General features: G+C 44.3%; 1 protein-coding gene across 1 annotated transcript in view; it reads left to right on the top strand.

Moving 5' to 3' along the window:
- LOC149451389 (phospholipid-transporting ATPase IC-like) overlaps positions 1-24,289 on the top strand; it is a 162,168-nt gene that overhangs the window by 44,131 nt on the left and 93,748 nt on the right. The window contains exons 8-13 of the mRNA XM_089690727.1: positions 4,873-4,943; positions 19,015-19,097; positions 19,332-19,490; positions 20,783-20,871; positions 20,950-21,140; positions 23,389-23,597. Of these exons, the coding sequence (XP_089546853.1) occupies positions 4,873-4,943; positions 19,015-19,097; positions 19,332-19,490; positions 20,783-20,871; positions 20,950-21,140; positions 23,389-23,597 (802 nt within the window). The remainder of the gene's footprint in view (positions 1-4,872; positions 4,944-19,014; positions 19,098-19,331; positions 19,491-20,782; positions 20,872-20,949; positions 21,141-23,388; positions 23,598-24,289) is intronic.

The following is a 24,289-nucleotide window of genomic DNA, read 5'->3' on the forward strand; positions in this document are numbered from 1 at the left end:
AGCACGGAGGGAGTGGGGGCACAGAGGGGGGCCTGAACAGCAGGAGGAAACATATGGTGCACAGGGCGGGAGAAGAGTGCAGTGGGGGGAGGCAATTACTGGAACCGATCCCCTGTATTGCTCTCTCTGCAGCAGCTGAAAGCCAGTGGGGGGGAGAGGAGAAGAAGCCAGCTTTCAGCTGCTGCAGAGAGAGCCATACAGGGGATCGATTCCAGTGATGCATCCCTCCCCCCCGCACCATGCCTGAGAACAGAGAGTTGGGGGAGAAGAAAGAGCAGAACACTGAACATCCCTGTGAATTGCTCTACAGGGGGGGATGTGAGCAGAAGTCTGATCATTGACGGAGAGCATACTGGGTTCTCAGCACAGCTAGAGAACTGACCACGCTCTGCTCTCATGCCTGGTGTAGTCAGTTTAAAGGAAAGCAGAGGAACTATCAGGGACACCAAGGATTTCACACAAGTACATGGTAGAGCAGACACACATCAGAAATATGAAATGTTGGGTTTACATACTCTTTAACAGCCACTACTCCTTTACTAAAAGAGCCTCAAGTCCCCCTTCCCAATCTTGCATGTTTTCATTCAGTATCTTCAAATATGGCATTTTTGTTTAGGACATACACTATGTTGCCCAAAGTATTGGCACACTCCAAATCATTGTATTCAGGTGTTCCAATCACCTGCATGGCCACAGGTGTATAAAATCAGGCACCTAGGCATGATGACTGCTTCTACAAACATTTGTCAAAGAATGGGTTGCTCTCAAGAGGTCAGTGAATTCAAGCATGGTAATCTGATAGGTTGCCACCTGTGCAATAAGTCCATCCATGAAATTCCCTTGCTACTAAATATTCCATGGTCAGCTGATAGTAGTATTATAACAAAGTGGAAGCAACTTGGAACAACAGCAACTCAGCCATGAAGTAGTAGGCCAAGTAAAAAGACAGAGCAGGGTCAGTGCATGCTTAAGCACACAGTGCGCAGAAGTCACCAACTGTCTGCAGGGTTAATCGCTAAAGACCTCCAAACTTCGTGTGGCCTTCAGATTAGCACAACAACAGTGCATAGAGAGCTTCATGGAATGGGTTTCCATGGCCGAGAAGCTGCATCCAAGCCTTACATCGCCAAGTCCAATGCAAAAAGTTTGGTGGAGGGGGGATTATGGTGTGGGGTTGTTTTTCAGGGGTTGGGCTTGGCCCCTTAGTTCCAGTGAAGGGAACTCTTAAGGCGTCAGCATACCAACACATTTTGAACAATTTCATGCTCCCAATTTTGTGGGAACAGTTTGGGGATGGCCCCTTCCTGTTCCAACATGACTGCGCACCAGAGCTCAAAGCAAGGTCCATAAAGACATGGATGAGCAAGTTTGGGATGGAGGAATTTGACTGGCCTGCACAGGCCTGAGTCCTGACCTCAACCTGATAGAACACCTTTGGGATGAATTAAAGTGGAGACTGCGAGCCAGGCCTTCTCGTCCCATATCAGTGCCTGACCTCACAGATGCTCTTCTGGAAGAATAGTCAAACATTCCATAGATCCACTCCTAAATCTTGTGGACAGTCTTCCCAGAAGAGTTGAAGCTGTTATAGCTGCAAAGGGTGGGCCAACTCAATACTGAACCCTACAGACTAAGACTGGGATGCCATTAAAGTACATGTACATGCAAAGGCAGGCGTCCCAATACTTTTGACAATATAGTGTATGTAAGAAGATCAAGCTATTGTTAACCATTGATTAACTTGACTTGTTGATTTCAGTTACATAATTAAATGTAGAACAATACAAAAGCCGACCATACAAGTTCTAATTGTTGTAGAAGACAGCTTGTGTAATAGTTCCCAAGGCATTTGTTTGAGAAGTCCACTCAACACTCAAACATGCAAAAGTAACCTGATTTCTGTTTCTAAGACAAATGAACAAACAGATCCTTTCCTGTAAGTCTGAAAAAAAAAACAGACATATATTCATATATGCAACACAGGCCCCCATAGAAAGCAGCTTCTTATGAGGCCGCATCAAGAAGATGAGGGGCAGAGAGCATCGGAGAAGAGGAGGCCACTCTGCAAAATCATTCCACAGAGCAGTAAAACACTTTTTTTTCTACTTGAAGCTTTCCAATCACTTTAAGATTATCTCACAGTGGTCCTCTTAATAGTTACAGTGAGGAGCAGAAGTATTTGAACACCCTGCAGTTTTGCAAGTTCTCCCACTTAGAACTCATGGAGGGGTCTGAAATTCACATTGTATGTGCATTCCCACTCTGAGAGACAGAATTAAAAAAAAAATTCAGGAAATCACATTGTATGATTTTTAAAGAATTTATTTGTCTTGCACTGCTGAACATAAGTATTTGAACACCTAAGAAACAGCAAGAATTCTGACTCTCAAAGACCTGTTACTGTGCCTTTAAAAAGTCCACCTCTACTCCACTCATTAATCTAACTTAGCACCTGTCTGAGATCTTTAAAGATACCTGTCCACCCCACAGTCAGTCAGACGCCAACTACTACCATGGGCAAGACCAAAGAGCTGTCAAAAGACACCAGAGACAAAATTGTGGACGTCCACAAGACCTCCAAAAGGTGAGGAATCAGTCCAGAACTACAAGGGAGGAGCTGGTCAATGACATGAAGACAGCTGGGACCATAGTTTCAAAGGTCACTGTCGGTAGAACACTACGCCGTCATGGTTTTCAAATCATGCATTGCACGGAAGGTTCCCCTGCTCAAGTCATCACATGTCCAGGCCCGTCTGAAGTTTGCCAATGACCATCTGGATGATCCAGAGGAGGCATGGGAGAAAGTCATGTGGTCAGATGAGACCAAAGTAGAACTTTTTGGTCTAAACTTCACTCGTCGTGTTTGGAGGAAAAAGGATAAGTTGCATCCCAAGAACACAATCCCTACTGTGAAGCATGGGGGTGGTAACATCATGCTTTGGGGGTGCTTTTCTGCGAAGGGGACAGGACGACTGCACTGTATTAAGGAGAGGATGAATGGGGCCATTTATTGTGAGATTTTGAGCAACGACCTCCTTCCCTCAGTCAGAGCATTGAAGATGGGTCGTGGCTGGGTCTTCCAACATGACAACGACCCGAAGCACACAGCCAGGATAACCAAGGAGTGGCTCCGTAAGAAGCATATCAAGGTTCTGGAGTGGCCTAGCCAGTCTCCAGACCTAAATCCAATAGAACATCTTTGGAGGGAGCTGAAACTCCGTGTTGCTCAGCGACAGCCCCGAAACCTGACCGATCTAGAGGAGATCTGTGTGGAGGAGTGGGCCAAAATCCCTGTTGCAGTGTGCCAAACCTGGTCAAGAACTACAGGAAACATTTGACCTCTGTAATTGCAAGCAAAGGCTTCTGTACCAAATATTACCATTGATTTTCTCAGGTGTTCAAATACTTATGTTCAGCAGTGCAAGACAAATAAATTCTTTAAAAATCATACAATGTGATTTCCTGAATTTTTTTTTAAATTCTATCTCTCAGAGTGGGAATGCGCCTACAATGTGAATTTCAGACCCCTCCATGATTTCTAAGTGGGGGAACTTGCAAAATCGCAGGGTGTTCAAATACTTCTGTTCCTCACTGTTTCCCAAGCCCTAACTTGCTGGTGTTCACATGAACCAATACGATCTATAGGGAAGAACTAAAGGATGTCCTAAACACAGATAGAAGAAGTTGTGAAATGCATGGTGCTCTTGGCTGTCTATCAAAAAAAGTATTACAAATCTTTACTTAGGCCAGTTCACACAAGAACACGGCATGCATTCCTGTGTGATCCCAGTTTGAACTGGCCCTAATGCATTACTTTGTCATAAAGTTAGCCTGCAGAGGATTGGCCTTGGAGTATGGAAGGCGTGTGTGAATGTACAATATTACTTTGCTTCTTGTGCACATACAACGTACTGATTTAGAATCTGCATAGAACTGTACTGTGAACTGACAATGAGCACTACACAACTTGCTGTTTATTGAACTCTAGTGCAGCGTTTCTCAACCTTTTTTTAGTCAAGGCACCCTTTAAGATTTTATAAAACCTCGAGGCACCCCAATCTAAAATGTAAAAAATATAATTAATAATTTTACATATTTTTGCACTAGCCACACATAAGACACCCAACGTTAGACTAGCACTTGTACTGACTAGTATTCAAGGTTTTCTGTTCTCCCTTATTCAGCTTACATGACCCCAGTGCTAGCGGAGAAACACAGGGAAGGGAGGGGAAACAAGAATGAAGGCTTTTGACGTTCTCTTTATCAACCAACATCATCATTAGATGTCAGTGGCCTTCACAGTGCCCAGGTTGTAGTGTTCCACAATAAAAACCTGTGGCTTTTTGTTAACAAAAGGCAAGCTTGATCCACTCAGTGGCTTGTTGACATTTTTTTGGAAATTTGTAGGCAATTTGCTAAGGCACCCCTTAAGAACCCAGAAGGTTAATGTGTAGATTTTGCTGCATAGTCTTATGCCTGCATTTTTGCTCCTGAATCTATACCATTACGCTGTTCTTAGCTTAACCACACTTGCGGCTATAGACTTCACTCTAGCTCTTCATTCTCTGATTCATTTCATCTTGTTCCTGACTTAGTATATTGCTCTGTTACTTCTGACTTTAGTTCATCTTATTTACTACTGAGCTCCTGAATTGGTATTGTATCTGGTGGTTTGGTTCTAATTTGCCGTTCCATTTTATCCCTTTAGCCCTGAACCCTTTCAATTCTGGATATTTATAAAAGCCACTGATTTTTAATACTGTATATAGGGCCAAGATGGATATTGTTAAATAAGCATAGGATGTTTAATATAGCTGGCAGTTTTTCGCAGTATACTAACTGTGAATAATACATGCTATTTTTTATTAACAGGCAGATATGATATTGCTGAACAGTACTGAGCCAAACAGTATGTGTTATGTAGAAACTGCTGGGATTGATGGGTATGTTTCACAGAAAGCTTTCTAATAATACATCACAAACCTAAGCCAAACTTGACACTGGCATTTCTGCACCCTGCTGACAGCTTTTGCATCCTCCTATTCTCCTGTCCATAACTTTCTCCCTAGTTTTTCCTGTTACCTTACTGTACTATCCCCTGCATGTCTTCCTAAAAGTATACCTGACGTGTGATAAATATAGGCATTTGAAGCTTCTATATCGTTATATATCTTTATATTTGTTCCACACTGCTGATTAGTGATGGGCCGAACACCCCCTTGTTTGGTTCGTGGACGAACATCTGAACCTACAGAATGTTCGAACGTGAACTTCGAACACATACAATTTACTGAGCAGTATCTTACCGCATCTGAGTATGTGGTAAGATACTGCAGAGTTACTAAATGTTACTAAATGCACATGGTATTCACTCCTCTCCCTCCCTTTTTTTGGAGAGGTCTGTACTGTGTTTTACAGTGCATTATTTACATTCCTCAAGACAGTGAGGTGTTTTTGTCTGGATATGGTGATGTATGGGGCTTGTCCATGAGAGTCCGACATTTAAGCCCGTGGATGAGTGTACCCCTATTACATATCTGTAGCAAGATAGATTATACTATCTAATTAGTTTTGTCCATGGGTTAACTCCATTTCCTTAATAGGAGATTATATATTCAAGCTGATAGGTTTATGATCAAACTACAGTGTCTCTTTTTATGCCATCACTTCATCTAAAATGGTATGGTATTTGATTTAGTCTGGTGTTATTAACCATTTGGATGTAAGGTAAATAATTGCAATGGTATCCAGTCATATTGTTGTGCACAGTACATTCCACTCCAATAGGTATTAATTACAGCTGAGCATACATTTTATATATTTGAATAAAGGTTATATTTTACATTCTTCAATTGGCCAGATGGTGCGTAGGGACACGCACCCTCGTCTGGTATAGATTTGTTATTTCCCAAAGATGATGATTTACAATTAGGACGTAGTTCAATAGACAGTAATGTTGGCCTATGTATCTTTCTCAGGGCAAGTTTTTTTTCTTTTACGATACTGTGATAATATGTAGTTTTAATGGTTAGTTTTCATTCAGCACACACATTGGTGCAGGTTTGAGCATTCCAATAACATGCTTTTCATTCTAATTTAGCCAACATGTTGTATAAAGATATGCACAACGGAAAAATTTGTTTAATTTCTTTTCGGATTTGGTTAAGTTAATAATTTTGTTTCATCGTATTTGTTATGTTAGAATGATATATTTTTAGAACTAATTTCATATATTCATTATTATCGAATTGATTCAAAATTTGAATTTCAAATCAAATTATAGGATGGCTATATTCCTTCTATTTTTTAACTATTCTATTCGAAATTCGATTTTTCAGGAGGTGGCTATATTCTTTATCTGTTATTCTATTCTATTCAAAATTTAAATTTTGAAAGACAGCTATATTTATCCTATTCTATTATATTCCATTTCGAAATTCAAAAATCGAATTTCGGAAGATGGCCATATTCTTTCTATTTTATTCTACTCTATTCAATTCTATTTGAAATTTGAATCTCAGAAGACAGCTATATTGTTTCTATTTTATTCTGTTCTATTTTTAAATTTGATTTTTAGAAGATGGCTATATTCTTTCTATTTTATTTTATTCTATTTAAAATTCAAATTTCAGAAGATGGCTACATTCTTTCTATTTTCTGTTCTATTGTATTCAAAATTTGAATTTAGAATAAAACAGAAGAAATATAGCCATCTTCTGACATTTTAAATTCAAATTTTGAATACAATAGAACAGAAAATAGAAAGAATGTAGCCGTCTTCAGAAAATCAAATTTGGAATAGAATAGATTAGAATAAAACAGAAGAAATATAGCCATCTTCTGACATTCTATTCCAAATTTGATTTTCTGAAGATGGCTATATTCTTTCTATTTTATTCTTTTCTATTTTAAGTTTGAATTTCAGAAAATGGATATATTCTCACTATTCTATTATTTTCCATTCTATCATTTTATTTTGTATTCTTTTTTATTCTATTCATTTATTTTATATGTTCTTTTATTTCCATTCTAAATTATTCCATTCTGTTTTATTCTATTTTATATTTTCTGTTCTGTTTTATTCTATTTTAATAATTTCTATTTTATTCTTTTGTATTCTATTCTATTTTTTTTTATATTCTGTTTTATTCTTTTCTATTAAGCAGTCTAAGTAGATATCATCATCTTAATTCACTTTTATACCTTATTGTATTTATTGTAGTATTTCCATTTAAAATTTAAATTCATATTCAAATTCAATTTAGAATTCGGATAATTTGTTTTGTTATAATGTATTTTGGATTTATTTTGAAATTTGTTACTATTGTGATTCGTAAATTTGGATAGATCCAAATTTCCGAATAACAAACATTTCATCCGAATTTAAACTCGGAACAAAACTAACTGCACATGCCTAATGTTGTATAAAACAGAAGAAAAATGTCAATAACATACCCTTCCTGCCCAGGTCAATTTTCATATTTCAGCGCTGTCACACTTTGAATAACAGTTACTCAGTCATGCAACACTGTACCAAAACTAAATTTTTAGCATTTTTGAGACAGAGCTTTTTTTGTGATATAAGTGAAAAAATACCCAAAATTTAGAATTTTGTGTTTCTTAGTTTCTATTATAAAATTTAGCAAAAAAGTAGTTTTTCTTCATAAATTAAGGCCAAAATTCATACTGCTACATATCCTTGGTAAAAAATAACCCAAATATGTGTATAATATTTAGTCTGAGTGTACGTTTTATAGCGTCTACAAGCTATGGTACGTATCATTGAAAATTGATCAATCCTGATGTACTGACAGCCTTATTTCTTGAGGCCCTAAAATGCCAGGACAGTACAAATAATTACCCCTTTTTAGGAAGTAGATAGTCTGAGGTATTTAGTAAAAGTCATGGTGAGTTTTCTGAAGTTGTAATTTTTTTCCACAAGTCTTTGGAAAATTAAGAAATTAAATAAATTTTTTTTTTAACAAATTGTCATTTTAACAAGTTACTTCTCACACACGGCATGGGAACAGGGGCGTATTTGATGCAAGGCAAACAAGGCCTTGGGCGGCATTTTTCAGGGAGGTGATGCCGCCCCCTGGAAGAAGGGACGCTGCTTGTCCTGTACCGGCTTCAAGTGTGGGTGATCGCGTAGAGGAGGTTTCTGAGGGGGAACTGGGGGTGGGTAGAAGAGCGGACTCCAGGAAGGGTATGATGGTGAGTCTCTCTCCTTCAGTCCCGGGAAGGGGGGGCTGCAGGCGGTGGGCGGGCAAGCAAGCGGGTGTGCAGGGGGTTGGCTGGGTGGGTGATTTTTTGTGTTAAAACTAGAACATAAATACACTACTGCATAGGCATACTTGCAAATACACCCCAAACACAAATTCTGCTACTCCCTCTGAGTATGGCGATACCACATGTGTGAGACCTTTTCACAGCTTAGCCACATAGAGAGGCCCAACATCCAAGGAGCACCTTCAGGCGTTTCTACGGACATAAATTACACATCTAATTTCCTGACTACCTATCACACTTTTGAAGGCCCTGGAGCACCAGGACAATGGAAACACCCACAAAAATATCCTATTTTGGAAAACAAATACCACAACGTATATTCTATGAGTCATTATGAGTCCTTTGAATATGTAATTTTTTTTCTACACCTTTTTGGAAAATATGGAAAGAAAATGAAAAATTACTATTTTTTACACAAAGTTGTCAATTTATAAGATATTTCTAACACACAGCATGTACATACCAAGAATTACACCCAAAATACATTCTGCTACTCTTCTTGAGCATGGGGATACCACATGTGGGACATTTTGATGGACTAGCCGCATAGAGAGGCCTAACATCCAAGGAGCACCTTCAAGTGTTCTAGGGGCATGAAAGGCTGCACTGATAAGGCTGCACTGATAACTGTGGTGACAGATACACTGACAAACTTCATTGATGGGCTGCTGTGACAGGTACACGGGCTGCTGTGACAGGTACACAGGCTGCACTGATGGCTGCAGTGTCAGGTACACTGATAGGCTTAACTGATGGGATGTTTTGACCTTTACACTGATAGGTTGCACTGATGGCTCAGTGACAAGTACACTGATAGGCTGCACTGATGGCTGCTGTGACAGGTACAAAGATAGGTTCCACTGACTGGGCTGCTTTGACAGGTACACTGATTAGTGTCACAGGCGCCGGATCGCCACCCTCAACATGCGACAATCGCATGACCGTGACCAACAATAATACGTCACGCCCGCAGTGTCAGACCCCAGACCTTCTCACCAAACTCGTGACCAAAGGACTGGCCGATCTAGAACCGCGATGTGACGTGCATAACAATGCCACACTCAGCTGCGCCCTGCACAACGATTGTCCAGATAATGGAACACAATCGATGCACCGGCAGCCTGAATGCGCTTGTTACTGGGTCGGGTTAATTACGCAACTAACCCTTCACTGCCACCACCCCTTTTTGTACAGAGAAAGGGGAAACTCTCTTTATCCAATATACACTGTAATGGTTCAAAAGTCGCCTGTCCAATATGGTCACCGCAGGACGATTGGGCAGAGGATTAAACAAACACAGTAGCGCCTCTTCAAAAGGCAGGAATTCGTGAATTGCGAGTACACGCTTAGAAACAGTTTAACACTTTCAGAAAGAAAGATTTATTACTAAGAGTCAAACAGGTGCAATAAATATTTACAAAGAAAATGTACCGTATTTTTTGCTCCATAAGACGCACCTGACCATAAGACGCACCTAGGTTTTAGAGGCAGAAAACAAGATAAAAAATATTCTGAACCAATGGACTGCAGACATAGTACAGGAGATGACCAGAGACTGCGGATACAGTACAGGAGATGACCAGAGACTGCGGACACAGTACAGGAGATGACCAGAGACTGCGGACACAGTACAGGAGATGACCAGAGACTGCGGACACAGTACAGGAGATGACCAGAGACTGCGGACACAGTACAGGAGATGACCAGAGACTGCGGACACAGTACAGGAGATGACCAGAGACTGCGGACACAGTACAGGAGATGACCAGAGACTGCGGACACAGTACAGGAGATGACCAGAGACTGCGGACACAGTACAGGAGATGACCAGAGACTGCGGACACAGTACAAGAGATGATCAGAGACTGCGGACACAGTACAAGAGATGACCAGAGACTGCGGACACAGTACAAGAGATGACCAGAGACTGCGGACACAGTACAGGAGATGACCAGAGACTGCGGACACAGTACAGGAGATGACCAGAGACTGCGGACACAGTACAGGAGATGACCGGAGACTGCGGACACAGTACAGGGGATGACCAAGACACTGCGGACATAGTACAGGGGATGACCGGAGACTGCAGACAGTACAAGAGATGACCAGAGACTGCGGACAGTGCAGGAGATGACCAGGGACTGTCAGGGATCCCGGGTCCTTGGCGGTGCGCGCATGCGCAGATTGCCGATCCGTCCCAGCCGGCGAGCACAGAGTCCTCGGCGATCGCGGCGGCGGCCGCGCATGCGCACTAGCGATCGCGGCCGCACCAATGGAAGAACAGGGCGCTCTATTTAAAACTGCCCTGTGCATCTCCAAGTTGCCGCAAGGTCTTGTTCCTGTAAGTACGCTTCCTTGTTGCCAAACTCTGCTTGTTCTGATTTATGCTGACCCTCTCCTGCTCTGACCCCGGCTCGTTCCTGACCATCCTTCTGCCTGACCCTCGGTACCACGCTGCCCGCTACCTGCTGAACCTGGCTTGTGACCCCGACCATTCTCCGCTTGCTCCCCCTGTACCACGCTGCCCGCACGATACCGACCCGGCTAGTCTGACCTCGCTCACCCCTAGCAGTCATCCGTCCATCCCGCTCGGATTGGGATCTGTCATCCCATCCATCCGCTCGGATCGGACCTGTCATCCCCTTCACAGCAGGCTCATCCCGGGCACATACCCTCAGCGGGACCCTTCTGCCACCGCCGGGGGTGCCCAGGGGCGCGACCTGGTTCCAGTCTTGCACCAAGTCCATCCCCACCATCAGGGGCCCTGGTGAAAAGGCAGACTGGGACTTAGACTCCGTGTCCTGGGAAACCCTGTGCTGTGGACCACTAGAGATCCCGTTGGGCGGAGCCTGACAGGGACTGTGGACAGTACAGAAAATGACTGCTGACCTTTGGGGAGGGAGGGGGAGTGGGTACCTGAATTTGACAGGTACCCGCTCCCACTTTCGCGGAGTTGTCCTCCCTTTAGTGTGCCCAATGCGCATGCACAAGAAGCGCTGCACTTTGTGATTGGTCCGCCGCTTTCTGGGACCTGTCATGTGTCCCAGAAGACGCCGTACCATTCACAAAGTGCGGCGCTACTTGCGCATGCGCACTGGGCACCCGGCTGTCAAGCCGAGAGCCCACACTAAAGAAGCTGGCGCGGGAAGACTGCGCAGCGATGGAGCGAGGAACAGGTAAGGTCCCGCTGCAGAGCTGAGCGGCCGGCTCGGTATTCTGACACGGCGGCTGTGGAAATACCAGACTGGCAGCTCCATATTCGCTGACATTTTCCCCCCTTTTTTGAGGGGAAAAAAAGTGCGTCTTATGGAGCGAAAAATACGGTAACTAAGATATAAATATATATATATGCATAGAAAACAGCTCAGCACAAAGATGACAGGGAGAAGTTGAAAGGTTAAGTTACTTGCCATGTTCAGCCTTAAGGTAAGCAGATCCAAGTTGCAGAGTGAAAAGGGTCTTTGATCTCCTGCTGTTACGATGTTAAAATTAGGGGATCTCTTTAGCTTAACTTTTTAGGCTTGCCAGCCTGTCTTTTAAAGTCTCCCTGCAGGGGGGGGGGGGTGGCTCTGAATACTGGCCAATACCCTGTTTTGGGCGGGATCGTCGGATGGGCTCTGCATTAAAACTGACAGCTTCATAATCAATGATATGAAACATAGGAACAGCTGACCTGAGGAATGTTCATTTAACTTCTGTCACCTGGCTGGTAGGGTGTATGAGGTTCCAACTTCTTTCAAGTCCAGGGAAAAAACTATCTTGTCTTGATTAGGTGGTGTGATTTTACACAGGCCTTGGGACAAAGAGTCTGCTGTCTCTATGGGGGGGCTTTGTAGCGCTGGGCCCCCTGCTGCTCCAGCCTGCCAGCAACTTTTAACACTTACACATCTGTCCCTGTGCCTCTCAGAAGGGAGGGGGTAGGGAATAAAGGATTGAGGAATACTTCTAATAAAAAAGGGGAGCTCCGCGTCCATTTCTGATGAGCAAGTTTGCTACACCTCTCCCTCAGGTAGTTGCCAGGGAGGGAACTACAAGTTCCCTCTTGACGCAACTGACTTCTGCCGGCTCGACCTGTCGTGATAACCCATGCGCGTTGCCATGGGTGCTGCCCTTCTTATGCTGTATGGTGAAATCATAATTCTATGATAATTCTAATATGGTGTATTGCTGGAGAATTAGGCTCCACCGGAGTAGTTTGCCATTCTCCCCAGCCACGCGATTTAGCCAGCTCAGGGGATTGTGATCAGTGATCACGGTGAAGTGCTGCCCATAAAGGTACATTTGTAACTTCTGGAGCGCCCACACGATCGCCAGGCACTCTTTTTCGATTGTGGTGTATGCTACCTCCCTCGGGAGCAGCTTCCGGCTCAGGTAGAGGATGGGATGTTTCTCTCCTGAACCATCCACCTGGCTCAGGACTGCACCCAATCCATATGCAGAGGCATCCGTCTGCGCTAGGAAACGACGGGTGAAGTCTGGAGCCTGTAGCACAGGGGTGCTGGCCAGCGCCTCCTTCAAGGCCTGGAAGGACTTCTCACAGTAGGGTGTCAACGACACCGCCTTGGGCAGTTTCTTCTTGGTCAGGTCAGTCAAGGGTTCGCCAGGCTACTATAGTTACATACAAACTTCCAATAGTAGCCAGCTGTCCCCAGGAATGACATGACCTGTTTCTTGGTTTGTGGTGTAGGCCAGGCCAGGATGGCCTCCACCTTCCCTGTTTCAGGCTTCAGGGTGCCTCCTCCTACCTAGTGTCCCAAATACTGGACATCTGTCATGCCTATCTGACACTTGCTGGGTTTGACTGTCAGATTGGCGGCTGTCAGTTTGTCCAGAACCAGTGACAGATGCACCAGATGTTCGTCCCAGGTGGGGCTGAACACGGTGATGTCGTCCAGATAGGCTACTGCGCATTGTTCCAGCTCCTCCAACAGGTCGTTCATAACCCTCTGGAAGGTAGCTGGGGCATTCTTCATCCCAAAGGGCATGACCATGAATTCGAACAAGCCGAATGGGGTGATGAAGGCCGACTTTTCTCGGGCCTCAGGCGCTAGAGGAATTTGCCAGTACCCCCTGCTCAGATCCATGATTTGAGATAGCAGGCTGCCACCAGCCTATCCAACAATTCATCGAATCCGAGGCATGGGGTAGGCGTCTGTGGACTATGGGAAACTGAACGCCATCACCACTGCACAGAACCTGGTCGTCCGGTCCTTTTTGGGGACCAGGACTACAGGAGACGCCCAGGCTCTGTGGGACTTCTGAATCACCCCCAACTGCAACATTTCCTCCACCTCCTTTTTCATATCAGCCAGCTCCTCTAACGAGACGCCCATATACTGCCAGCACTCTCTCCAGCCCAGGTACCTGAGTGGGGGTAAGGTGGAGGTTGATCGGGAGGGCTGACTCCCCTTCCCTAGTGTCTGCGAGTAGGTCTAGGAGGGGGTCAGCCTCCTCGGACTCCTGTTGGCTGCAGACTGGCATGACGTAGGCCGTACGTTCGTGGTGGGCCTTGATCATATTAACATGGAAGGCCTTCTGCCGTCTGCTTCCTTCTCCCAACCTGACCAGATAGGTCACATTGTTCAGGCGCTGGGTGATGGGGTACGGGCCTTCCCAGGCAGCCTGCAGTTTGTTCTGCCGCAAGGGGAGCAGAACATACACCTGCTGCCCAATGTTGTATGTCCGCTTCCTGGCATTACGGTCATACCAATGTTTCTGCCTGGTCTGGGCCTGGACCATATTTTCCCATACCATCCCTACCAGCATCTCCATTTTATCCCGGAATCTGACCACGTAATCCACCACAGAGACCTCAGGGTCCGCAATCTTGCCCTCCCAGGTCTCGGGGATTAGGTCCAGAGGCCCTCTCACGCTCCGCCCGTACAGAAGTTCAAAGTTCGAAAACCCGGTGGACTCCTGAGGCACCTCTCTGTAAGCGAATAGCAGATGAGGCAGATATTGTTCGCAGTCCTTGCCCTGGGACTCCACAAAGCTGCGCAACATTTGTTTCAATGTGCCATTGAAACGTTCGCACAAGCCATTCGTTTGTGGATGGTAAGGACTGGCCATGATGTGCGTCATCTGTATCTTCTGACAGAGAGCTTACATCAGGTTGGACACAAACTGGGGCCCTTGATCACTAATAAGCTCCGCCGGAAATCCCACTCTGGTGAAGATCCCCAGCAGAGCATCCGCAACCTTGTCCGCCCAGAGGGAGGAGAGAGCCACAGCTTCCGGATACCGGGTTGCATAGTCGACCACTGTCAGGATATAACGTTTGCCTGAACTGCTAGGGATGGCTAGAGGCCCCACGATGTCTACCGCCACCCTCTTTAAAGGTTCGTCAATCACAGGCAAAGGTTGTAATGGGGCCCTGTGCACCTCTCCTGCCTTGCCAACTCGCTGACAGGTAACACAGGACCGACAGTAATCCACTATGTCCGTTAACATGGTGGGCCAAAAGAATTTATGGATCAGTCGGGCTTGGGTCTTAGTGATCCCTAGGTGTCCAGCCAGAGGAATCTCATGAGCCACCTTCAGCAGCTGTCCCCTAAAGGGATGAGGCATGACAAGCTGTCGTCTACCAATGTCAGCCCCCCTTCCCTCAGTGGGCAGCCCCTCCCTATACAGCCTTCCTTGCTCCCAGTAAACCTTTTCTCCGCAGGGGGGCAATTAGCCAGATTTCTGAGCTTCTCGAGGGTCTGGTCTGTCAGTAGGGCAGCCTCAAAGGTGGAGCTACAGGTCTCAGCCAGCGGTCCTATAGCAAACAATGACAACTGCTGAGACTCACTAGAGGCAGAGTCCACTGGGTCAGAACAAGGGGAGGGGTCAGGGACGTCCTCCTGCTGTTCTGAGACCCGAGACTGTGCCTCAGCTACCCTTGCCGCACTGCGGGTGACCACTAAGGTGAGGGATGCCTCCTTAGTGTCATCATAACCATCAACATTACTGACCTTATTAATGACATTACTGACATTATCAATGATATTACTGACATCATCAACATTACTGCCATTTGCAACATCATCGTCATCATAATTATCAACAGTTACGTGTCTACTGTCAATGTCACATGAGTTTGTTACCTCCCCCAACAAGGGGATTTCTTCTCCCTCTCCAGCTCCTGCACACAGTACCTTGGTAGGTCCCAAGAGTTCCAGGGGGGCATCCGGAGAGTCCTTAACAGGGGCATAATAGGAGATAAGGGTGCCCAGATCGGCCCCCAATAAGACAGCTGTGGGGATTTCATCCGAGACGCCTACCTCTCTCATCCCCCTCCCTGCACCCCAGTCGATGAACACATATGCGGGAACGGGTTCCCCCCACTCCGGTGAGGGTCAGGAACTTCTCTGGGATGATGTCCGTCACCTCTATCACCTCGGGTCGGACTAAGATGACTTCAGCTCCAGTGTCACGGAAGCCCGTTACGGTCCGGTTGCCGACGATGACCGGCTGTAGGTTGGTGCTGGGTCCCCGAGGTTTCCCACTGACCAACAGCACGGAGGAAGAGTTGTGGGCTGGTTGGCCCGATGATGTCATCTTCTTCTGCTCAGGACACTGGGTCCTGAGATGTCCAGCTTTCCAACAGGTGAAACATCTGCGGTTGTCGGGCATTAGTGGCTTGGCCCCAGGAGCTGTAGGTGTGGGTGGATGGGAAGCTTGACTCCCTGACGTAGGAGAAGTTGCTAGGGGCGATTTCCCCCCTTTCCAGCTGTTCGGAGGAGCCTTACGAGAGTCAGACACCCGCGTGCGGACGAAGGTATCTGCCAGGTCTGCTGCAGCTTTAGTAGATGCTGGCTCTCTCTCCAAGACGAACTGCCTGACGTCTGCCGGGCAAATGTGCAAGAGTTGATCTCGTATCATGAGATCTTCCAAAGACTCATAGGAATCAGCTTTCAGTCCCTTAGTCCACTGCTGGAATGTGGTGCGTAAGCGACTTGCCACATCCGTGTAAGAGTCCCCAGGTCCCTTCTGCATGGACCTGAACCGCTTGCGGTACACTTCCGGGGTCATCTGGTACTTCCGGATGATGGCATCTTTTAAAAGTTCATAATCATCATCTTGCCCCTCTGGCAATTCAACAAACGCGTCCAGGGCCTTGCCTCGTAGCCCTGGTGTCAGGTACCGAGCCCATTGTGTTTGGGGCACATGGTACTGACGGCACGTTTTTTCAAATGATAATAAGTAGGTGTCAATGTCACTCTCCTTTTCCATCACTGGAAACTTGGCTGCGCTCACGGAAAGAGTGGCGTCCCTGTGATCTAGGGACCCGAGGTTCTGACCCGGTCGCTGTGGCTGGAGCCTTGCCATCTCCAGCTCGTGCTGACGATCAGCTTCCCTCTGCACTGCCTCTCTCTCAGCTTGGCGTTCTGCAGCTTCTCTGTCAGCCGCTGCTTGACGTTCCTCTCTCTCAGCCCGGCGTTCCGCAGTTTCTTTGTCAGCCTGGCGTTCAAGGAACCGCAAGTATGCCTCCAGATTTGTCTCCATGAGGCGTTTCAGGGTTTCCTGCATCTGAGGAGAGTCCCTGCTGGTTACAGGCACCACGGTGCTGGCGCGCTCAGGCGGTGGTGTGACGATAACATTTGGTGATCTTCCAGTGTCAGTCTCTGTATGCCCTTCCTGTGAGGCCATCTTTGAGCCACTGGAAATGTGGGTAGCGGGAACTTCTTCATGTTCAATTTCCCCCGAGTTCTGATCTGCTCGGATATCATACTCCACTAGATCACGAATCAAATCTTTATGATTTTTGCGACCGATGTCCAATCCTTAATCTTATCTTGATTAGGAGGTGTGATTTTACACAGGCCTTGGGACAAAGAGTCTGCTGTCTCTATGGGGGGCTTTGTAGCGCTGGGCCCCCTGCTGCTCCATCCTGCCAGCAACTTTTAACACTTACACATCTGTCCCTGTGCCTCTCAGGAAGGGAGGGGGTAGGGAATAAAGGATTGAGGAATACTTCTAATAAAAAAGGGGAACTCCGCGTCCATCTCTGATGAGCAAGTTTGCTACAATTAGGGCTGCACTGTTGGACTGCCATGACAGGTACACTGATAGGCTGCACTGATGGCTGCAGTGACAGATAAACTGATTAGGGCTGCACTGATGACTGTGGTGATGAGTACACTGATTAGGGCTGCATTGATGACTGAGGTGACAGGTACACTGATAAGCTGCACTGATAGACTGAGGTGACAGGTACACTGATTAGAGCTGCACGGATGGACTGCGGTGACAGGTACACTGATTAGGGCTGCAGTGACAGGTACACTGATTAGGGCTGCACTGATGGACTGTGGTGACAGGTACACTGATTAGGGTTGCTCTGATGGACTGTGGCGATAGGTACACTGATTAGGGCTGCATTGTTGAACTGCTGTGATAGGTACACTGATAGGCTGCACTGATGGCTGCGGTACAGGTACAAGTGAGTGACTCACTGGGCATATGTATGCCAGGTTGGGAGGAGCATAGAGCAGATGGGGCATGGGAGCAGTTACCCCACCAGCACACAGATGTATTCAGCTAGCGTAGAGGTACTGGACTGGGCAGAGGAGGACAGGGTAAAATAGTTCTGCCCTCTGACTATAGCTGGCTCTCCAACAAACTGTCTGTAGTCATCCTGTCTCTTATGGTTGATGGAGGCTGGGGAGGGTTCCAAAAGGCATTTCAGGCCAGGCCAAGTGTTCTATCCCTCTGGGGGACCTAGGGAGAAGTGTACAGATCCTAGAGGTGCAGTGCAGTGGTCTTGTCTCTGCAATGACATGCAGAGAGCTGGATTCATAAAGCCTATGGCAAATCAGAGCCCTTTGAGTGAGTACCAATGACCCTGGAATAGAGAGAGACTGTCTAAACAGTACATGGCTTAAGGTTGATGTACTGTGTGCTGCTTTCACATAATGACTGTTGAGGTTCATCCACTATATGTGATAGACAAAGTACTGTCAAGTGACTAAGGAAGTATGTCTATGTAATGTGACTTGTACTACCATCTTATGAAGAAATGTCAGTAAAGTGCAGAAACTGTACTACTTGTGTAGACATTCCTTTATTTTTCAAAATATAGGCTAATGGCCGAGGTTGTCATGGAAGGCCTCTAGCATGGAGTTAGGCACAATATGCAGAAGGTAGAGGGATACCAGCAAGTGGGTGGTTGTTCTGTCAAAGAAAACGCAGGTCAGGGACTTGTACTCTTTAGTACCAATACTTAGCCATTCATAATCCCCGTTACAACTATCCATGCTCCAGTGGCCCATTATAGTGTTTAGCTAGGGTTTGTGTCTGTGATTCTGATTTACTTTATCTTTGTTTTGCCTCATCCTGGTGTGTTCCTAGTTCCCCGTTCAAAGCCTCATTCCTGTTCCCTCTACTCTTGTCTCCCATAATTTTCACTCTTGGTTCCTATATATCTAGTTCCTATTAGTGCCTTGCCTGTTAGCCCTAATCTTGTCTTTGTTATTGACTATGTCCCTGTTCAACCCTTTTGGCTTAGACACTTGCCTTTTTCTACCCCTGGCAATGACCTTGGCTACCCACCTCAACTACTCACCGAACTAGGGAATGGCCTCCAGTTTAGGTGCAATAATCTGGCAATCCAATATCTCCCACTTAAGTTCTGGGAGCACCCAACTACCAGCAACACACATAAAGTGGTGGCTGCTAAAGGTATATATTCAGATATTTTGTACTCTTTATACATTCTCATTGCAAATGTTTTGTGAATTACAGAGAGACTAATCTTAAATTCCGTCAAGCTCCGATGGTTGCACACTATGCACTACAAACTGAGCAAGCATTGTCAGAATTTGATGGTGAGTAATCAGTTTGGTAGTTGTTAACATAAACATGGAGTAAGTGTCATATATGCAGCATTCTATTTTTATAAGTACAGTTATATGTGTGCCATCTACCATACTGTTGCTCTACATATTTTTCCCCATTGGCTATACTTTACACTGTATTTTGAAATTGCATAGTTGTTTCCTTCAATGTACATGACTAAAAATGACAGTTTATCATGGCCTTTTCTATCTATATATGTATAGGTTTGATCACATGCGAAGCTCCAAATGCTCGCATAAACAGCTTTGTGGGGGTTCTGGACTGGAAAGGAAAAAAGTATCCCCTCAATACTGACAACCTTCTCATGAGGGACTGTAGGATTCGCAACACTTCACACTGTTATGGGCTTGTCATTTATGCAGGTCGGTAAAACTACCCTTATTAATCACAACATCGGCACTCCCTTACCAAAGCATGAACACCCTGGTTTATATTGCAGTTTAAAAAATCATATCAGAGCAACTCCGATAACAATGTGTGTAAAAAAAAAAAAAAAAAAAAAAAAAAAAAAAGGTAACCACATTGCAGAAATTTTCTAAAATTGAAGCTAAAATAAAAAATGTAGTTAAAAGTAGGACATGGGCCCTGGAGAAAAAATACACACCATACAGTCCTTTGGCAATACCAAAATATTAAAAGTGTTGACCCACATGTGAATGTAGTATATTATCTTGTAAATGTATCTTTATGCTTTTAAATTATAATAATTTTGTGTAGGTTTGTCACTCCTTGTGTCCATGTATCTGTGTTGTCACTGGAATGAAAACTATGTGTTTGAATTGGTGGTGTAACTAGAAGGAAAAAATACTGTATCTCTGGGCCTCAATGTAAGGAGGATTATTTTGGTATCTACATGTTAGTGGGAGCTGGGAGGTGGGCTCTGTGGGCTGCATAGAATTAAATGGATCCAGAGGGATGAAAAAGGGCTTAAGGACTCTAAGGAAGAGATGAGGCAAAGGGGCTTTGGGGGGTTTCTGAAGAGGAAAGGGGAAAGCTGAGAGGGCAGTTCTTCCTTCTTCCCATCTCCGGTGATGCAACATGTCACATTACAAGGAGAGACAGGAAGAGGGGCAGTCTGCCTTCACTTCCCAGCGGCACCACACTAAGAGAGAGGTGAGTTCTCAATGAGTACATGCCCTCTTGTGCCCACAGCAGGCTGCTATTGGAGAAAGGGAGAGCAGAATCCTCCCTCCAACAGCTATCGTAACCCTGCTACGTCTGACAGGAGTGACACTGCAGGGACTCCTGTCAGTGAAGTGCAGGAGAATGGAGCAGCTGAAGCTCCCAGTGCACCCTGCTCCACTGTGCTCAGGACACATGCCCGTTCTGCCCTCTGCCTTTCCCAGCTCTGGGTAAATGAAAGTTTTCAAAAGTATTGTATTCTGGTTACTGTTTATATGTAATCTATATAATAATATTATTTAATATATCAATTTCTTTTTTATTTTATATATTATTATTTATATATTTGTATATATACATGGAGATCATACTGTCAAATGTACCTTAAATATGTGTTTTGAATGCCTCATGTAGTTTAAATATACTTTCATATAATCTATGAAGCACTGATATTTTTGAAAGGTTGTATGTCTGACATTTAAATAAATCTGGTTTATTACCAACAATTATTTTTTCTATTTTTATATTTTAGGCATTGACACAAAAATCATGAAAAACTCTGGTAAAGTGAAAATGAAGAGCACAAAGTTGGACAGCGTAATGGGAAAATGTGTACTCTTTGTAAGTAAGTTTGTATTTAGTAAGCTTGCATAATGAAATTCATGCTTAGATCTAAGAACTTTGTTCTGTGCTTTGCAGATATCAGTGTTGTTAACTGTTATGTCACTTGCAATGGCTATTGGAGCTGGAGTCTGGAATTATTGGTATATAAAGAAACACAGCTATATCCCTGAAATTCCACAGCTGTCTTCTTCTGCCATTGGCTTTCTCTTTTTTTGGGCATACTTTGCTATTTTGAGCACACTTGTACCTTTTTTTCTGTACATCTCGTGAGTATTATTTACAGCCAATTCTATATATATATATCTTTTTTTTTTTTATAATTCTGTGCATGGTCCAGTTTTATTTCACTAAGATGCCATGGCTAAAACATAATAAAACGCACTTCTCATTCTAATTTGTAATGTCTCAGAAAGAAGAAAGAGTCATTTAGAAGAATAATGAGTTTGAATTGACAATACTGACAAAGCACCTTATTATGGTGGCAGAAAGTGCCTTTGCTGTTCCTCTGACTTAATACTCCATGTCCCTGGGTCCCTGGCCCCAGATTCACACTATGTAGAGGACCCTGACTTCTGCCTGACTTGGAGCTAAGCCCTGAAAACTAAAAGTACAATGTAAGGACCTGAACTGGTCTTTGTGGCTAAGGCATTGGACTACTGACTGGCAGAGATGGAGCTTAACTCTTAGTTTGGCAGTAGTGAAGAACCTCTGTATAAGTATATGCTGCCATTCAAGGGCTCACTGAGCACATAAAGTTAATTCAAAAGCATTATAAATCGTACTTGTACTTAGACTTTCCTAGTACAGTTAATTTAAGCACATAATTGTACTTGATTGGTTTGCTTTAAATCCTCTTGTTGCCCTGTATTCTATTACTCCTATTAAAATGTCATGTCTCATTGAACTTGGCTTCATTGGACAGTTAGTGACTCTACTCTTAAGGAATATTCTCTGAGAACTGTCCCTCAAATACCAGGATAACTACATCATAGCTCCCAAGACACAAAACTTTCAAATTTTCCCATTGCCAGTAGCGATTCCCATTGTCTGCGCTATCTCACCTTTCTGTTCCCGTTCTTCTGAAATGCTTTGTAATTACATCCCAGAAGCTCCACAGTGTCCCCTCTGGTAGCAAAGATGTGCACCCTGTACAAGGTACTGTATGGGTCCCTCTAACTCCCTATTTTCACTTGGGCAAAAAAAAAAAATGGCCAGGTGCTGGAACACATATGCTCCAGGAATCTTAGGTAGGTGTGAAAGTCCAAGGACACAAGTTCCAGTTCCACCTATACAGGAAAAGCGGAAGAATACCCCCAACACAGAACTACCAAACCATAGAGAAACCTAAGTAGGTTATTTCTTTTGAGAAGAAGAATTATTTTGCATCAAACTGGCAATTATAAAGGGTTAGTTCATCATTTTTACTGACTTTTGCCAATTAAATGAGCAGCTAAAAAAGTAAGTTTTCTTTTATAAAACTGAGCACTGCCTGCTAATTTACTGAGGATGATGTAATGCTTGGTGATATTTTTGGCAAAAGTCAGTAAAGGTGAACTAACACTTTTAGGGTCCATTCATGGCCTTACAATGCAGAATCTGGGGTCCAATCCTGACATATTGCACTGTTTACTTACTTTTTAAACATACTTTATTAAAATATCACAAACAATGTCATTGTGAATCATTTATACCAGTGATTTGATTGCACTTTTTACAAACTCTGAGTTACATTCATAGAAGCTATATTATTACATCTATAAATGGAAAGTGAACTCTGAATGGAGGCTGGGGAGATAAATGAAAAGTCTGTCCTTTCCATTCAATGATTGTGTTTCATTCATAGAAGTTATAGTACAGTTTCTTTGAATGGAGGAGCTGGGCAGAAAAGGCGGGCATAGTCTGGCATTCTTGGTGAGTGCCTGTCATGGCTCCATTAACCCCCACTGCACTGGAAGATTTCAGTAGCAGGTGTAGAGGGGGAATCAGTGGAGGAGTTCAGCTAATTGAAGAGCCAGCAGCACAATAGCTATCCTACTGAATGTAAGTAAACAACAGTACAGTGTCTTCAGAAGGTGTAAATAATAGGTATTTATAGTATATAGGTTTTTTAGACTGACATTGTGTATCTATTTGCTTTTGTTTCTTATTTTATATTTGACCAACAACTTGCAAGGACAACAACTAGCCTGCAAGTGACTGTGAACTGCGCACACGCAAAGATAAAGCTCAGAAGATTTCGGATTTCAGGCAGACGATGTGTGACAAACTGGAGGAGATTTACTAAAACTGGTGCACTCGGAATGTGGTGCAGCTATGCATGGCAGTCAATCAGCTTCTAACTTCAGCTTATTCAGTTAAGTTTTGGCAATATAACCTGGAAGCTGGTTGGTTTCTATGCCGAGTTGCACCAGAGTTTGCGCATTCCAGTCTTAGTAAATAACCCCCACTGTGTCTGTATACTTTGATTATACTGTTTATTACACATCCTAATACTGTTTTATCTAACTTTTACAGGCTGGAAATAATTCATGCAGTCCACAACAACTTTATTAGCCAGGATTTGGAGATGTACCACCCAGACTCAGACACACCAGCCCAGGCAAGGGCCTCTAGTCTTTCTGACCTGTTGGGGCAAATAGACTACATATTCACAGACAAAACTGGCACCCTCACTCAGAATATTATGACTTTCAAGAAATGTTGCATTGGACACAAGGTTTATGGTAATTTATCTTATTTAAAATGTTCCTAATTTCGCCATCATTAATTAAAACATTTTTTTTTAAATGGTTGTTGGGACATCTTAACCTTTTCCAAGTGAATGAGTAAGATTTCTGGAAGTAATCTCTGTCCTTTTGAGAACTTGCTTGATAGTTTATACTCTTTAAGGAAACATTCATTCTGATTTACCAAAGGCAAATAAACTGTACACTTTGCATGTGGTTGCACTCTACAAGGGTATTTGCTCCAGAGCTTGGTAAAGTAAGGGAAATTCTGCTGACTTCAATCATCCAATCATGTGCAAGCAAAAATGCTGATTTGTGTTCCCCTTGCCTGTGATTGAGAATTCTTTGCAAAGCGAAGCTTCACTTTATTTACTAAGCTCTGCAGCAAATGCCTTTAGTAAATCAACCCCATTGCATACCCCTGTACCATTTCTTAAAGTATATCAGTAAGATACAGCAATGCACACACAAAATAGATGAATGATGAATATAGATTTATCAGTTCAAAAAGGACATACTGTACACATAGGTAAGTGTGAGGGACCGCCGAGCGGCACCACTAGCACTCCACCGGTCAGGCGTGCCCAGAGCGCGGAATCTAAGCCCCAGGGTACTTGTTCACCAGGGCCCCTGATGGTGGGGATGGACTTGTAGTACCCCGAGACCAGGTCGCCTCTACTGAGCACACC

This window comes from Staurois parvus, unplaced genomic scaffold (genome assembly GCF_062004578.1).
Source record: "Staurois parvus isolate SC_StPar_1 unplaced genomic scaffold, SC_StPar_1.0 ptg000541l, whole genome shotgun sequence".
NCBI classification, from domain to species: Eukaryota; Metazoa; Chordata; class Amphibia; order Anura; family Ranidae; genus Staurois; species Staurois parvus.